Source organism: Rhinatrema bivittatum, chromosome 7 (genome assembly GCF_901001135.1).
Source record: "Rhinatrema bivittatum chromosome 7, aRhiBiv1.1, whole genome shotgun sequence".
In the NCBI taxonomy this organism is placed as follows: domain Eukaryota; kingdom Metazoa; phylum Chordata; class Amphibia; order Gymnophiona; family Rhinatrematidae; genus Rhinatrema; species Rhinatrema bivittatum.
In genome coordinates this window covers 139,321,173-139,339,817 of record NC_042621.1, presented here as the reverse complement: position 1 = coordinate 139,339,817, position 18,645 = coordinate 139,321,173, and the positions used below count along the sequence as shown (strand labels likewise).

The 18,645-nt window shown below is 43.9% G+C and overlaps 1 protein-coding gene across 1 annotated transcript in view; it reads right to left on the bottom strand.

Moving 5' to 3' along the window:
* Positions 1-18,645, bottom strand: part of CNOT1 (CCR4-NOT transcription complex subunit 1) — a 987,642-nt gene that overhangs the window by 483,639 nt on the left and 485,358 nt on the right. The window contains 1 exon segment of the mRNA XM_029609242.1: positions 11,556-11,680. Coding sequence (XP_029465102.1) covers positions 11,556-11,680 — 125 coding nt within the window.

Below are 18,645 nucleotides of genomic sequence, written 5' to 3'. Positions count from 1 at the left end.
CATTTGTTGATGGAGGAGCACATTGCTGCTAGCTTTAAATTAGAAGACATTTCAGGCAAAGGATATTATGGAGAGGGTGACTACAAGAGACTGCAAGCAGACCAAGAATCTTTATTAACCTTTCAGTACTGAAAACTATTGGGTTCAGGCATGCCCACCACCGCCCCCAGATTTACCAGAGAGAGAGGGGGGGGGGGGGGTGGTGACAATTATCTACTTGAAGTCCACTAAGATAACCAAGCTAGAATTGGAGAAATTACTTACCTGATAATTTCATTTTCCTTAGTGTAGACAGATGGACTCAGGACCAATGGGTATAGTGTACTCCTGCTAGCAGGTGGAGACTGATCAGATTTCAATCTGACGTCAGCCCCTAGTACATATACCCCTGCAGGAAGTGCAGCTCTTCAGTATTCTCCTCGAAAAGCATTGTGGATATATGTGTGACTGACTGATTAAATTAATAATTTGGTTAACTTGGATAACTTCATAACTTGGTTAAATGTTAAACTTGATTAACTTGATCTGGTTGATTGACTATAGCTGGAGACCGCCAGTGTACTCAATCGGAAAGCGTTGACACCCGGCAGGGTGGATGCCCTAGGTAAATGAAAAACATGACTTACCGTTGAACATTTGAAGGCCCTGCGTGATGGCAGCCAAGGGTGGGATGCTGAGTCCATCTGTCTACACTAAGGAAAACGAAATTATCAGGTAAGTAATTTCTCCATTTCCTAGCATGTAGCATATGGACTCAGGACCAATGGGATGTATAAAAGCTACTCCCGATCCGGGTGGGAGGCTGCCTGTGACCCACTTAGTATTGCCCTTGCAAATGCTGTGTCCTCCCGAGCCTGAACATCCAGACGGTAGAATCTGGAGAAGATATGGATGGAGGACCATGTCGCCGCCCTGCAGATCTTGGCAGGCGACAGCATTCTAGTTTCTGCCCATGATACTGCCTGAGCTCTGTAGAATGGGCCTTGAGCTGTAGAGGTGGCGGCTTGCCTGCCTTGACTCAGCGGGCAATGGTTGCTCGTGAGGCCGCTTCCCCTTGTCTCTTTCCGCTGTGAAGGATGAAAAGGTGGTCCGTTTTTCGTACTGGCTCGGACATTTCCAGGTATCTGGATAGGAGTCTGCCGATGTTGAGGTGGCGGAGACTACGGGCTTCTTCTGAATTCTTCCGGCCATCCGTCGGTAATGAGATGGTCTGGTTAAGGTGGAAGTGTGAGACCACCTTAGGGAGGAAAGAGGGGACCATGCGTAGTTGGATGGACCCCGGGGTGAGCCTGAGGAACGGCTCACGGCAGGACACTGCTTGTAGTTCCGATATGCGGCGGGCTGAACACACCGCCAGCAAACACACAGTCTTCAAGGTTAACAAGCGAAGGGACAGGCCTCGTAAGGGTCTGAAGGCGGTTCCCGCTAGGAAGTCCAAAACGAGATTGAGATTCCACAGAGGTACCGGCCACTTTAGTGGTGGGCGAATGTGTTTGACTCCTTTCAGGAAGCATGACACATCTGGGTGAGAGGCTATGCTGTCTCTCTCGCTCTTGGAGCCGCAGCATGACAGGGCAGCCACCTGTACCTTGATGGAGTTGAGGGACAGACCCTTCTGGAGTCCGTTCTGTAAGAATTCCAGGATCACGGGAACTGTGAATGAGCGTGGTTTGATGTTGTGGTCTTCGCACCAAGCTTCAAATACTCTCCAGATCCTTATGTACGTTAGTGATGTGGAGAACTTGCGTGCACTGAGGAGGGTGTTGATTACCGCCCCTGAGTACCCGCTCTCTCAGGCGAGCCCTCTCAATGGCCAGACCGTAAGAGAGAATTGAGCTGGGTCCTCGTGGAGGATCAGACCTTGTTGTAACAGGTCCCTGTGTGGGGGCAGGAGTAGAGGGTTGCCTGCCAGCAGTCTTCTCATGTCCGAGTACCAGGGTCTTCTTGGCCAGTCCGGAGCAACCAGAAGAACTAGTCCCTTGTGTAGGTGTATCTTGTGAATGATTGCGCCCAGTAGGGGCCACGGCAGGAAGGCATATAGAAGAGTCCCCGGGGGCCACGGCTGTACCAGGGCATCGATCCCTTGGGACTGCGGTTCCCGCCAGCGGCTGAAGTATCTGGGTACTTAGGCGTTGGATCTGTTTGCCAGAAGGTCCATGTCTGGTGTCCCCCACCGATCCACTATCATCTTGAAGGCTGTGGGTGACAGCCTCCATTCTCCTGTGTCTAGACTTTCCCTGCTGAGGAAGTCTTCCGTGATGTTGTCTTTCCCGGCGATGTGGACGGCGGAGATCTCCTGGAGGTTTGCTTCCGCCCATGCCATCAGGGGGTCTATTTCTAGGGATACCTGTTGGCTTCTGGTTCCCCCTGCCGGTTGATGAGGGCCACTGTCGTGGCGTTGTCCGACATTACTCTGACCGCTTTGTTTCGAAGTCTGTGGGCAAATTGCTGGCAGGCTAACCTGACCGCCCGTGCCTCTAGTCTGTTGATGTTCCACACCGACTCTTCTCTGTTCCACCGCCCTTGGGCAGTTAGCTCTTCGCAGTGTGCTCCCCAACCGCTCAGGCTGGCATCTGTAGTGAGCAGGGTCCAGGTTGGGGAGGACATCCTTGACCCCCGGCTCATGTGGCCGGGCTGCAGCCACCACCGTAACTGATTCCGTACTCTGGCCGGTAGAGGTAGATGCACGGTGTAGTGCTGTAATCGTGGGCGCCACCGAGATAGGAGGGCGCGCTCTAACGGTCTCATTTGAGCCCGTGCCCATGGTATCACTTCCAGAGTGGAGGCCATGAGGCCGAGGACCTGTAGGTAATCCCAAGTTGTGGGTCGAGTGGTGCTCAGTAGATACTGCAAGCGATCCCGGAGTTTCGATCTCCTCTTGGAGGTCAGGCTGATCATGTCTTCCTGGGTGTCGAATCAGACACCTAGGTATTCCAGTGACTGCGAAGGCTGTAGGGAACTCTTGTGTATGTTGAATACCCATCCTAGGCTTTCCAGAAGAGATATAACTATTGGTTGCCTGGTGGCTCTCCTCCGGTGACTTTGCCCTGATCAGCCAATCGTCTAGGCAGGGATGGACGAGAATGCCTTCCTTCCTGAGTGACGCCGCCACCACTACTATTACCTTGGTAAAGGTCCGTGGCGCGGTGGCTAACCCGAAGGGTAGAGCCCGGAACTGAAAGTGCTGATCCAGGACTTTGAAGCGTAAGTAGCGCTGGTGATCCCGATGAATTGGGATATGCAAATAGGCCTCTGAGAGATCCAGGGATGTGAGATACTCCCCTGGCTGTATTGCACTCCGGACCGACCGCAGAGTTTCCATGCGAAATCCTGGGACCCGTAAGTGCCGGTTGACTGATTTGAGGTCCAGGACGGGTCTGAAAGTGCCCCCCTTCTTGGTGACAATGAAATAAATGGAGTAATGCCCAGAATTTATGTCCCATGCAGGCACTGGGATTAAGGCTTTTAGGGACAGAAGTCTCTCCAAGGTAGCTGCCAGCACCGCCCTCTTGAGGGGCAGACAAGGCGATTCCACAAACTTGTCCGGAGGGAGGATGAAGGAAGTCCAGGTAATACCCTTCCCAGACAATGGCGAGGACCCACTGGTCTGAAGTAATCTCGACCCACCTGCGGTAAAATAGGGTTAGCCTGCCCCCTATGGCTTCTTCCCCCAGATGGGTCGGCTGATTCTCATTGTGGGGTGCGGCCGGGACCAGACCCCGGGCTGGTTCCCCTCTTGTTGTGCCTGGTCTGAAAGGACTGTTTCCTGGTCTGAGAACGAGGTGCTTGGTAGCGAGCCCTGTAAGGATTGAAGCGTTGAGAGCTTCTACATCTGGATGGTCTAGGAAAAGGGCGCTGGGTCCTCCTTGACTTGTCTTCTGGTAGACGGGGTAATGGAGATGCACCCCATTTATTAGCCAGTTTCTCGAGGTCGCTGCCGAACAGGAGGGATCCCTTAAAGGGCATTCTTGTAAGGCGAGTCTTGGAGGAGTCGTTGGCCAACCAATTTCGTAGCCAGAGGTGTCTTCTGGCTGCCACTGAGGATGACACTCCCTTGGCTGCTGTACGAACTAAGTCGGAGGCAGCGTCAGTGAGGAACAAGAGGGCTGATTCCATTTCTTCTCCCGGGGTGTTGTTCCAGGCTTGGGATAAGCAGGAGCGCGTCACCACGGTGCAGCAGGTCGCGATTCGTAGGGACATGGCTGCCACCCTCAAAGGCTTGTTTCAAAATGGCGTCCATGCGCCGGTCATATGCATCCTTGAGGGCAGCCCCTCACTCCACCGGAATGGTGGTGCGCTTCACAATTGCGCTAACTATGGCGTCAACCATCGGGCACGCCAGCAGCTCTCTGGTTGCCGGGTCTAGGGGGTACATGCTAGACAAAGCCCGACCCACTTTGAATGAAGCCTCTGGCGCATTCCACTCCAGATCGATTAACTGCTGTGCTGCCTACAGAAGGGGAAAATGGGGAGCCGTTTGACGAAGGCCCTCTAGCAAGGGGTTCATCCTAGGTTCCCCTGGGGTGCCTTGGCCCGGGATAGCCAGCTCAGACAGGCATTGAGAGACCAGATCTGGAAGATCCACCTTAGGAAAGAAGCGTCTCATGGTTCGATACGGTTCTATCCCCGAGGGGAGTTCTCCCTCCTCGGGGGGTTCGCCATCTTCCTCGGAGTAATCAGAGTCCCCATAAGTGGGGCTTCCGGGTGGCGGGTGGCCATGCGTAGGTCTTGAGGGTCCCGGGGCAGGGTCATCCGGTACGTATGGGTCCGGTCGGGGATCAGACTGCATCTTGACGAAGGCATGAATCCCCTTGAATAATTCCACCCAGGAGAGCGAAGCAAGTTCTAGCCGTAGGGGCACCCAGGTCTGTGGGGATCCCTGGCTGCTCACCGTGGCCTGCTAGGTTCGGGGTGTTCCCTGAGGAACTGGCAGTCAAACTGGGCTGAGACCGGCCCTGGCCTGGAACTCCCAGGGCCTCCTTACATTGGGCACATAGGGAGTCTGCTTCCTCGCTCTGTGTGGCTCTGAGGTGGCATGCTGAGCAGAGGCCTAGAGCTCTTATGCCTGATTCTGGAGGTGCCGGCCCTGCAGCTGCAGGAGCTCTCATACGCTCCATCGCGGCTGATCTCTTATCAAGGAGCGCCTATCTACGAGCGCCTATGCTCTGAACATGAGCCTATGCTCTGAACATGCGCCTATCAGCGTGTGATTAGCAGCGTGCGCCTAGCAGCGTGCGCCTAGCAGCGTGCGCCTAGCAGCGTGCGCCTAGCAAGCAATGGGTGCCCAAATAGTCTCGGGCGCCTAACATACGCGCCCGTCGCCCCACTTAGAACGAGGCGGCGAACCAGGGCAGATGGCGACGGCGAGCAGGCAGGCAAAATGGTGACCTCCTTGGTGGGCTGCCACGTAGGCAGACCCTGCTAGTCCTCGCTCTTCGGAGACCAGTAAAGTAAAGATGAACACCTTACCTGATCTTTGGCGCTTCCTGGCTGCGACCCGGGCGGTCTCTGGCTGCGGGGGGAGAGGGTAAGTACCGTCACCGCCGCGCTCAAGGAAGTGCACCCGCTGCCTCTAAGCCGCGCCCGAACTCATCTCGCTTGGGGGCTAAGTCCTCACCGGGACAGAGGCTGCCTCTATGCCGCGTCCGAGCCCTTCTCACTCGGGGGCTAGGTCCCTGCCGCAATCCGGCCACCGGACCAAGGTGCTTACCTCCGAGGGACCACGGAAATCACCTCGGGAAACTCAACTGGGAGAGGGACCCAAGGTTATCACCGCAGGAGTGCGGGGCTCATCTTCACGTAGGATTTCTGCTAAGAATTTAGTCATTATAATTTGGAAAAACGCTCAGCGAGCGTAAGGTAGCTCCAAACTGCTTTGGAGACAGAAATTACTGAGTTGCTGCACTTCCTGTGGGGGTATATGTACTCCGTGCTGACGTCAGATCAGTCTCCAACTGCTAGCACGAGCACACTATACCCACTTGTTTTGAGTCCATCTGCTACACGCTAGGAAATGTGTGGGTTAGCTTCCCTCTCTCTACAAGGACACTGAGAAAATAAGGACCACCAATCTCCTTGTTCACCAATGGGGAATGATGATTTCTGCCCTTCGCCAAATGCCCAGCGTTAGTACTCCTTAATGCTAGTACTGATGAAGCAGAATCCTTTGCTTTCATCAGGTTGGGATGAGCTGGATGATGGTTGTCTCCCTGGTCTCTATGAGTGCTCTATGCTTCTGATGTTGATGTATCACCAGCTTCCAGTGCAGCTCTGGGGCACTTTGATGCTGATGTCGACTGACTGCTGATTTTCCAAAGAGCTTCTTCATAAACTCCAGGTAGGGCAATATCTTCTATGAGTTATCTTCCTGTATGTGGAGCACTCTAACTTAGTCATTCACCAGGCAACATACATAGCTATCATGGGGGATCCATGATAGACATGATACCTCTGCACCAAGGTCTCAGGGACTGGCCAAAAAAAACAAAACCAACTTAGAGGCAAATCAAATTACTAATTTCATTTAAAAACACCCAACCAATAGAGCTTGATGTACAGATACCAATGCAACCAGTGGATAATAAAAAATAATGGAAACTTAATGAAAAAATCCTACCTATTTAACATATTACAGACATGGTTGTGAACCAGGTGGTCCCAAAACAAAAATCTATACATTTTCACTATGCTTACCTGTCAACAGATGTTCTCTGTGAATAGTAAGACAAATCAGTCACATGTGGGTGACATCATTGCACAGCACTAAACATGGAACATGATCAGAGCTCAGAAAGATCTAGAAGTTTGAGTATGCACAGGTGTTCCTATGGAGCCAAAATGGCACAAATCACCTCATTCTTTTCTCTAGTTAAGTTTCAAATCTAGAAGCTAGTGTGGCTTGATTACCCTACTGTCCAAACAGAACATCTGCTAAAGATAAGCAAATTTACTTTTGATTTTTCCTGGACACACAGACATTACAGCCTACTTTAAAAAAAAGAAAAAGAAAGAGGATGGAGTAAGAGTATTTTAGTTACACAGATGTCTTAAAACTGCTTGGACAAAACTATCACAGCCAGAGACCTCTGCAAAAGAGTAACGCCTATTAAAAGTAAGTGGCCACTTTGCAAATATCCTGAATTGAGGAAAAATGAAGATGAGCTACTGATGTTGATGTAACCCTCACCTGATGGGCTTTTACCTTGGTAGAAGATGTTTTCCAGCTGTGGTGCAGCAATAGGTAATACAGCTGGAGCCATGTAGGCAAGGGCTGTTTCTTAACCACTAAGCTTTGCTTACCTGGATCATAAGAGAAAAACAGGTATGGAAATTTTCTGAAAGCCTTGTACTTAAGTAAAACAAAGCTCTTCTAAAATCTAAGGTGTGAACAGTGTTCAGCTTTGCCAGAATGAGATTTAAGAAAAAATGTTTGCTGTACAACTGATTTAAATGAAATTGTAAAAAAATCTTTTGTTAAAATTTAGAGTGAATTCTAATGATTACTTTATTTTTAAAAATCTGTGCAAGGAATATGAACTACTAGAGCCAAAAGAGCAATGTATTGAGGTTTACTGCTATTAGGAAAAATACTTTGTAAGACAAATTTGAGATCCACCATTGCTAAAGGTTCAAATAGTGAACTTAATTTAGCAGGAACTACATTGAGGTACCACTAAAAAGGAGAACTATAGAGAATGAGAATGGTAGAGACCTTTGATGAATTTAGCTTCCATAATGGTGAGAATCTGTATGATCTGTCAGGTGGTGCCATGTCAAGAGTACAATTTCTGTCCAAGTTAGTTTTCAATCCTGAATCAAAAAGACTGAGACGATGCTAAAGTAGAATAGAAGAATGAATCTGTGCTTTGTTTAGCACACAAATGGCAAATAGCACACAATTTAAAGAAAGTTATATGAGCATCTGGTGAAAGGTTTATTTGCTAGGATTACTGCTCTTATCTCCACTAGAAAAGGCATTAATTGTAATAACTGGATTTCAATAGTGCAGACAGAACTAGTGATTGAAGGTTGGGTGAAGACGTAACCTGTCATTTTTGTGTTAACATAAGAAATATCTGAAGACTTGTTCATTGAGCAATAGCTAGTCTTTGCAGGCAAGGAAGTATTTAAAGGCAGCCTGAAAACATTTTTATTTAAGAAGGCTTTTGATATTGAATTATCTTAGTACATATTTGCACAGCCTATGCTAAACTTGTTTCCTGGCAGCACCTTCTTCCATATATCTTAAGATGTTATAATAAACAGTAATTTTTTTGATTTCCTGGATAGTAATTTTTGCTATATTATATTTATTTTATGTTAATGTTTGTCTTATTTCCTTATGTATCTAATGATGTAAAAAACTATGATCAATTCTGGTGAAGGCGATATATTAAAACATTTTAAATAATCGGACATGGCCAAAAAGGTACGGCAAGGGATTATCAACCTTTGTCCATCCTTGAAGCTAATCTTTGTTGAGAGGAAAGGGTGGAAATGTATAGAGATGTCTTTTCCACAAAAAAGTGTCCAATGCTAGAGCATTTGGAGCTAGTTTTTTTTTCAAGCAGAATAGTGGAAGCTCGAGGTTTGGTGGTGCACAGTATCCAGTGTTGAAAGAGATAATGCACAGTGTTGAAGTGGAGAGCCTAATCAAGAGGCTATAGTTGATGGTTCAAGGAATCTGCCAGGGCACTGAGTTTTCCTGAGACACTTATGTCATTCAAATGTATCTTCTTTAGTATCAATTCCATATCTTGTATTTTTTTTTTATTGCAAATCTCATATTTGAGCTACTGTTCCCTTTAGCCAGTTCTAGAAAACTAGCAGAGCTGTGAGTATAGCTCTCAGATTCTAAAAAAGACTTAGACAGTGCTTCTCTTGAATGGTCCAAATACCTTGCAAACATCATATTGAGGTGAGCAACCAAACATCACATGGAAGCATCTGTCATCAATATCTATTGCATTTGCAAAGGATGAAAATTTTGGCCACAGATGCAAAGGTTAGGTCTACTAACATAAGATTATTCTAATCAATTTGGTTATTTTTATTCTGAAAGACATTGTTGTAATCAGCATACTCAACCAAAGTCAAATGCCACTGAGCTTAACTTGTTTAAATGAGCAAGTGGAACGACAGAGTAGCTGCCATATGTTCTAACATTTTCATGACTGTCCTGGCCATCATAGATGGCTGGATGGCCCAACTGGTGAAGAAAATCCCCCCCTTCTCTGATGTTCAAATAAGCTTCTATGAATTCCAATTGGCATACTGGAGTTCAATGGGACTTCTGGATATTTACTACAAATCCTAAAAATGAGAAAGGTGTCAAAAGCATGTAGGATGTAGTTTTTTGTGTTTCTATTGGGGATCTCGCTCAATATTAGTCAATTGCTTAGATACAGAAAGATTAATATATTGTTCTTCACATATATAAAGCTATTATTCCCAGGCACATGAATACTCTTGGAGCTGGTGATAGACCAAACAATAGGATTTGAACACTAAGTATCATTTACTTCAGAGCATAGTTACTTCCTTTGATTCTTGTGAATGGCTGTGTGTTAAGTATTTAAATCTAGGATTGTTAGCCAATTCCCAATTTCTAGATTAGGAATGTTTAGATTCTAAAAGTCTAGAATGGGACAAAAAAACAAACCAAAAAAATAACAGACTTGTGAGACCAGACAGTATATGGAATAGAATCCTTTTCCTTTATGAGACTGAGACTGATTCTACTGCATGCGCTGCCAAAAGTGAGTCAAGTTCTTTTAGTATTTGAACTTCATCTAGAGGTAGAAGATGTGGGTGAGTGACTCGTGGTAGTTACAGAAAATGTAAGTGATAACTTTTGCCAGCTCTCTTTAGAGCCCAGCAGGCTAATGAGTGATCACTAAATATAAAAATGCTGCAGTCTACATACCCGCCACCCCAAAGAAGAGTACACAAAGAAAAGGAATGGCTACAAGTGTTAAGATTGAGGACCAGATTTGTGTGTGGACTGTTGGGGAGATCGAAGTCCTTCACTTGGGACAAAGTCTAGTTTGTTGTGATTGCTGTTGTATCTGTGACCTTTGCCTGTAACAGGGATAACTGATACCTTCTATGAGAGTAATAGTATTTTCTGAAAGTTTGATCTTGGAATTTCTTCTGTTTGAAGATTGCTCCATAGAAGATGCTGTTATTGTTTGCAAAGTAGATAAATTATCTTAGATAAGATTTTTTTTTTTTTTTTTAACTTTGTTACCAAAAGATTCTCTCCTGTTCATAGGCCATGGACGATACTTTTAGCCATGCAAGTCTTCTGGACCCTAGTACTATCACCGATGACCTAGATGATACAAAGATGACAGATTGACAATCTGCCAATACTAAAACAATTTAGCATAATTCAGAAAGTGTTTCATGGGCTGTGACATGCAATTTCATGTAAAGTAGCTCAGTATTAAAAAGGGTTCATTCACATAAATCATGTTTAACATATGATTTGCCTTAACTCGCCCAATAAAAATACAAACAACTGTGGGAGATACAAAACCTTTGCATAGTTGATGGTTGACAACATAAGCCCCAATGAGGGCTCTATTTACGTTTTTTCCTCATCCCTCTTCCCCATCAACAACCCTGCTCCCCAAGATGCACAGATCAGTCCATCTAAACCAAGAATCCCCAACAACCACCTTTCAAGAAATGCAGAACCAAGTACTTTTCCCCCAACTCCCCTCCTCCACTAGATCATAATCAAGAGGTTCTGGGGGCCCAGATTCATTTGACAGGTTCATTTTTCTCTCCCTTCTTTCTTCCCTCCTCCCCCCTCTTCAAAAATCTTCAGCAGGAAGAAGCACTTCATCCTTTTCCACTGGTGGCAAATGTCACCCAATGGCCTTAAGTGCTACTTTGGCCCACATGTATTGTAAAACACAAAAAGCATGTCATGTTATTGGGTGATGTGGAAAGGCTTGGGCCTGTAATTCTTATTTTATATTCTGCCTTTCAGACACTTCAAAGTGAACTACATTCAGATATTTTAGATACTACCCTGTCCTGAGAGGGCTCAACATCTAAGTTTGTGTCTGATGCAATGAAAGGCTAACTCACTTGTTCAAGTTTGGGGCAGTTGGTGAGGATTGAATGGCCATTGGGCACAGAATTATCAGGAGCAATAACACTTCTACCTTAATTTTTGTTTTAACACCAGGTTCATTAAAGGCTTAACATCTTTTAGAAAATCAGCCATTAAAACCATGGCTAGCACCCAATTTTAATATAGTTAAACAGGCCTCTTAACTTACAACTAAACCAGAAATAAAGGATCCTTTCTGTATCAGGATTATTACTGGCACAGATATAGACATGCACATTTGAAAAATCTCAATTGAACATCACATTTGCAGTCAAAGGAAATTCTGTTCATTACAACTGAGTTGTGCAGAAATCCACAAGTAAACAATTCTTACATTCATCTAAGCTACAAAACTAATCTTTCAAAACTATCTTTTTCTCATTTTACCCTTCACTCCAGCTCCCAATATTGAGTACAGAAGGACACTCACCTCATCCACAGACATAGTCGGATGAGGAGGGTGGTTGTATATGCGCTGGAAATAGCTGTTTGCTTCATCATCGATTTCTTTACTGAAGTGCTGGTTTGCTTCTGGCCATACCTGAGACAAATCCGCTGAAAAGGGAAATGCAAATGTGCCTTGTAAAATGTTTTTGACAGAGTAAAATGACAAACAGTAATGGAGACAACTTAAAGTGGCTTAATTAAATACTCAGCAGCAGACAAAGCATTAATAGTAAAACAGCAACATATTTAATAGCTTTTCACAAACACAGCAGAAGTAAACAATTCTGAAACCCCCACTATAGCAGCAGACAAAACAATGCTGACAAAAGCAGCAGCAGATAATTGAATATGTCTGAGTGAAGTGCTGGACCATGAGTGAGATGTAATAAATGGGGAAATTTGCTCTATTTAAAGGGAAATAAAGAGGCAGTCTTGTCTTACTACGGACTTTTCAAACTGGCTCCATACACACTACCCCTCCCCCCCTCAAAGGAAAAAAAAACCACAGGGAGAGCAGCCAGTGATTTGCATGACAAAAGAAAAAAAAAGGTGGGAAAGAAAGCAATTCCAATGTTTGAACTCAAGATAGAAAACCAATTCTATAAACTTGATATAAGGTGCTTTATATGAACTGGTTGGTCCAAAATTGGCTTTATGGGTTTAATATTGCTGATGTAAACTTGGATAAAAAAATCTGAATGCCAAGACAAAATGCTGTTTACGTTAGGGATCAGATCAACAGAGTTCAGTTTATAGACATGATTCTAGCTCAGGGGAACAATGGATGAGAGCGCTTTCAAGGTAGTCAATTTAAAAAGAGACCCATGCACAACTACCAGCCTTCCCAAGGGGCATGCCATCTCAGGGCCATTATAAATAAAGAACTGTGGTGTTATATTCAGATCTACACATGTAATGAAGGCATATAGTAAGTGACTAGGACTCAAATATGGATGTATGTTTGTGGATGTAGGTGAAAGACAGATAGAACACCTGCACATTAACATGCAGACAACTTTCACACAGAAAACACACATTCCATAAAACCAATCACTGGGCTAGTGTTAGAGTTTATTATGGACATCAGAATTAAAACTGGTCATTAGAATCAAGAAGCATTAAATTCCCTGTATGGCCCCAAATCAGAAGTATTACTATTCTCAAACATGAATTCAAGCAATAAACTAGTACACAGTTCTTGTATAGCTAAAAAAAAAAAAACGCCCACAAAGATAAGGATAAACTCCTTTTAAGGTCTATTCCATACTACATCAATAAAATGGAAATTATATTGATATGACAGGGCAAATAAAATTGGTGGATGGGTGAGTCTATGTTCAGGATGTTACAGAGTCAAGCAGGATAAAAATTTTGCAGAAAAACTGCACACTGGAAACTTCATGGATAGAAACTCATAGTGGTGATATACCTGCTTGGTAAGGATGAGGAAACAGACTGAAAAATGCTAACAGACTAGACTGGCTATTAAAATGGGCAACACAATAATAAAAAATGGGGCAGAGGGGACCTGGATACAGATAACCAATATGGGCCCTGACTTTTACCATCTGGGGAACTAACACGCAGACATAAGGTAAAAAGCACCAGATGGCTTCTATGGCCGAGTCCATAAGTAAAGCACGTCAAACAGCACTGTAAATTTTCAAGAAGGCTCATCACGCAAGAAAAAATTTTGGTAGCAGTAATATTTTATAAGTTATCATAAGGTTGGGGATAATTGCACTGAGCTGGGTAGACCGGATGGACCATTTCGTCCTTTTCTGCCATATTACTATGTATTACCACCCTTGAGGCACAGACAAAACGTATTCCATGCATTAAAAATGATTGAAGAAAAACCAAATGACTGCCAGTACGCTTTAATAGTGAGGCGAATGAGGCAGTTAAATCCAAAAGGGCATCATTAAAAAATGTGAAGCTTTACAGCCTCCATGGCCCCATCGTTTGTCCACCTTAGTATTACAGAAAGTATAGTTTAGAGTCCATTGCTATGCACCAAGCTAGTAGGGAGTACTGCATAGGAACACACAAGCTTGTGAGCTGTAGTAGCTCTTTTCCCCCTTCTAACCTGAAGCTGTAAGTTTCAAGGCCATGAGCAGTGCTGAGCAAAGAATTGTAAAAGCATAAGATCAGTAGTGGGCGAGGCGTCAGGAGTTATATACAAAGAATTGTTTTAAGCATGCGCAAGCAAAGGACAAATATACAGATGCAAGGTGAGGTGTGGGACAGTTGCAGATGAGAGCTTAACAGAGAGATTCAGCATCTACAGGATTGTATATCTGTCTCAGGTGTTCTCATAAGCATCTGTTCTGTACATATATTATATAGGAAATTATAGCTTTTCATTATTTCACAAAAGAGTGTTATTCTTTTAGTTTGACCACAAGACATTCTAGCAGAACCTACAACAGGGAGGACAAGGAAATAGCAAAAAAACCCAAAAAAAACCTAAATCAATTCTTTGCCTGTGTCTTTAAGATGTCTGGATCATATCTACACTGGAAACACTTTTTGATGCCGATGACCAAGCAACTAGATGGAATCACTGTGAACCTGGAGGATGTAATAACCCAGACTGACAGACTAAACAAATTATTTATTTATTTTTAATTTTTATATACCGACATTCTTGTATAATATACAAATCATACAGTTTACATTAAAACAGGAGATGCAGGAAAAAAGTTACCTTTGTCAAATACATTTAACATTAATAACAATGAAAATTGTTAACATGGGATAACAACTATGAAAAAAGAGAAAGGTAAACAAAAGTGGAAGAAACATAGAAGTTAAAAAGAAAAACAAACGAAAAAAGGTAGCACCAAGGGTTGCACGAAGGGGTGCACAAAGGGGAGTGCCTAATAATAATTAGGGCCTAATGGTATTCAGATCTACATTTTGAAGGAACTCAAAAATGAAACTGCAGACCTGTTTCTAGTAATTTACAATCTATCATTTAAAATGGCTACGGTACCAGAAGACCAGAGGGTGGCCAACATAGCACCAATTTTTAAAAAGAGTTCTAGAGGTGATCCAGGAACTGTAGACTGCAGATAACCTGACACTGAAAACAATCGTGGGGGTAGCTGCTTATTACGGTGGTTAATACCCTAAACCAATTAAGCCTGATACATCACTCTGAAAGCATATATAGCATTGCTATCTGCTTCAACGGTAGGGGGAAGTGAGGAAAACAGGATTTACATTCAGACATCCAACAAGGGCATCAATCTGTGCAATCTGGGTAAACAAGCATTGGGGTAACTTGCTTGATGCAGCGGTTACAACCCTTAACCATAAGCCTTATGCTCACCTTTGATGCAACTCCAACATTACTCTTTGCATCAATGACAGGGGATGGCAGGAAATTTGAATCAGTTACCAAAAGAGCCCTGAAGTTGGTGGTTGGTGAAACAGATAAGTATGGGAAAATAAGTGTGGAAGCCTGCTGGACAGACTGGATGGGCAGATTGGTCTTTTTCTGCTGTCATTTCTATGTTTCTATTGATGCCGGGTAAAATGGTCAAAACAGGGGAAGAGCTCACTAACTCTCAACCCTGTGCGAGTGAGTATTGAGAAGAGAGTAAAGTTTTGCTGGTGGCTGAAGAGAATCTTTAAAAGTTTGGGTGGGAGGGGGAGGTGAAATAGTGGGACATATCCTTTAGTGTGTGCTCCTGAACATAAAGCATAATTAGATAATTCCAGTAACTTTCTTTGCCTCCCTCCCACCCCTAAACTCAATTTGTGATTTATAAGCAAGAGACACTGTCACACTGATTTCTAATAAGGATTTTAACACACAAGATTGCCCTAGACCATATCAATAGGTTAATTGCTCCCTTGCCGATCACCACCTCATTAACAGCGATTACACCACATATATTTAAAGGACTTTAATTTATGCATCTCTGCTCCCTTAGCAACTTAAACTTAACTAAGAATTCAACAATATTAAAATGAAAACAGTTCAGCAGCAAGATGGGCACCTTCCAGTTTTTTTTTGCAAAGAGTGCCACATGTATGCCCATCTACCAGCTGGTGAGATATTGTATGTAAGCACCCAGTTCAAAGAGCTCCTGGCTCTCAGAGAACGTGTCCATCTCTGGAGGCTAGAGTGGCAGACTTGGAAGAGCTGATGTAGACATATAGAGGAGACATTCAGGGACACAGTAGCTAAGTCCCAACTCCAGTTTGGCAGCCCCAGTGCTACCTTGGAGGAGGAAGGTCAACCTGGTCAAAGACCATCATGCTGGGGAGGTAGAAGTGACCCTGTAGCAAGGACCTGCTCTCCAGGTGATACATTATCCTCTCACACAGAGGACAAGTCTCCTAGGGCTACATACAGCCAAGAAGGAAGAGAAGTCTGCCATCATACTTAGCGATTTGATTATTAGCAATCTAAATAGTGGGAAGGCTAATGGATGTGCAGATCATTTGCCTGCCTGGTGCAAAGGTGGAAGACCTCATGCATCATCTAGACAGGATTTTAGACAGTGCTGGGAAGGAGCTGGCCGTCATACATGTGGGTACCAACAACACAGGATGGTGTGGGAGGCAATTTTTGGAAGCCAAATTTAGGATTTTAAGTAGAAATTTAAAATCCAGAACTTCTAGGGTAGCATTCTCTAAAATTCTCCCTATGCTACACGCAGGACCTCAGAGGAAAGCAGAGCTCCAGACTCTCAATTTATGGATGACACAATGGGGTGGAGAAGAGGGATTTAGTTTTGAACGGAACCTTTTGGGAAAGGGGGAATCTTTTCCAAAAGGGCAGACTCCATCTTAACCACAGTGGAGCCATGCTGCTGGCATTAATCTTTATATATATTTAAAAAAAACCAAACAAAAAACAGAAAGTCAGTCAGTAGTGTATGGTTCAGAGGAAGATATTAAAGATACCAAAGATATTAATGAAACAGGAGAGTTAAGAATCCCAAAAGAGATTCAAATAAAAGCAAAAGCAGCCATTTGTCTATAAGTAAAGAATCACTTGATATTTCAAATTAACTCTTTCAACTGATAAGTAGATTAATAGAAACAAAAAACTTTGAAATGTCTTTATGCCAATGCCAGAAGTAAAAATGGAGAGTTGAGAGTGTATAACACTGAATGGAAGAGGGAGACATAATTGGCATTGTAGAGACCTGGTAGAAGGATAACCAAGGGGACAGTGCTATAAAATGATACAAATTAAAATTGCAAAGAGAGTGGATCACCTCGGTGGGGGGAGGGGCACTTCATGTTAGGGATGGCATAGAGTCCATCAGGATAAAGATCAAGCTGGAGACTAAATGCACAGTGGAATCTATATGGGTAGAAATCCCATGTGTGATGGGGAAGAGTATAGCAACTACAGTCCACCTGGCCAAAATGATCACACAGAATGAAATGCTAAGAGAAATTAGGGAAGCTGAAAAATTTGGCAGCACAGTAATAATGGGAGATTTCAATTACCAAGAGCACAAAGGAGAGCAGAAACTGCACTTGAAGCTATATTGCAGAAAACGAAAAGTGCAGATGCGTCTTTTAATCCTGACAAGGCACTCACACAGTGTTCAAAAATCAGAAAATGTTTTTATTAGTTCAATTGGGCAACTCCACTGGTTTATGAAGCATATAACTTAACGGCGTCCCCCGACACGGTCCCGTGTTTCGCCTCGGGCTGCATCGGGAGGGCACGCCACCAGGAATTCATAAGTAAAATACTGAAAAGAAGAAATACAATATCAGGAAGCAATATAGGACTTACAACCGAACATATATATAAACAAATCAAATTATAATTTTACCTGACAGCTGGTATGCTTAAGAATGACAGGGAGCGCACTTCCCCTAGACACTGACAGGTATTTAAACATTGCAGAAGGCGCCAAAAACTACAGGTGAACCAACCACGTGGGTCAAAGGACCCCGTTCATTGGTTCCCGTTCCTGTAGTGCACCTAAACAGTATTGCAGACAACCAACCCTACTAGTGATGGATCTTTACTTTAGATACAGTTTCCCCTAAGGGTCTTAACCGGGAGATAGAATAGTTTTTGTTCACCTAGGTTTCATCACTAGTAGGGTTGGTTGTCTGCAATACTGTTTAGGTGCACTACAGGAACGGGAACCAATGAACGGGGTCCTTTGACCCACATGGTTGGTTCACCTGTAGGTTTTGGCGCCTTCTGCAATGTTTAAATACCTGTCAGTGTCTAGGGGAAGTGCGCTCCCTGTCATTCTTAAGCATACCAGCTGTCAGGTAAAATTATAATTTGATTTGTTTATATATATGTTCGGTTGTAAGTCCTATATTGCTTCCTGATATTGTATTTCTTCTTTTCAGTATTATACTTATGAATTCCTGGTGGCGTGCCCTCCCGATGCAGCCCGAGGCGAAACACGCGACCGTGTCGGGGGACGCCGTTAAGTTATATGCTTCATAAACCAGTGGAGTTGCCCAATTGAACTAATAAAAACATTTTCTGATTTTTGAACACTGTGTGAGTGCCTTGTCAGGATTAAGAGACGCATCTGCACTTTTCGTTTTCTGAGATTTTAATTACCCCAATATTGACTGGGTAAAAAACATCAGGACAAGCTAGGGAGGTCAAGTTCTTGGATGGAATAAATTGCTGCTTCATGGAACAATTAGTTCAGGATCAGACGAGAGGGGACGCCATTTTAGATCAAATTTTTACAACACAGGATTTGGTGAGAGGTAATAGTGGTGGGGCCACGTGGCAACAAATAGTGCAATCAAATTTGCTCTAATTGTGAAGTAAACCTGCTTGCTCTAGCATTAAAAGGGAGACTGATAAAATGAGGAAAACAGGAAAAAAAAAACCCAGAAAAGTGCAGCTACAAAGGTTTAGAGTGTACCTTTGTAGCTGCATGTGGACATTATTTAAAGATGCCATCTTAGAAGCCCAGTTGAGATGTATTCTACACATTAAAAAAGGCGGAAGGCAGGCCAAAAGATTGCCGGCTAAGGTGAGGTGTAAGATTATATCAACTTTAACTACTGTCAAAAATTGGAAAAAAGATCTGAAGAAAAGAGGGAAAAGC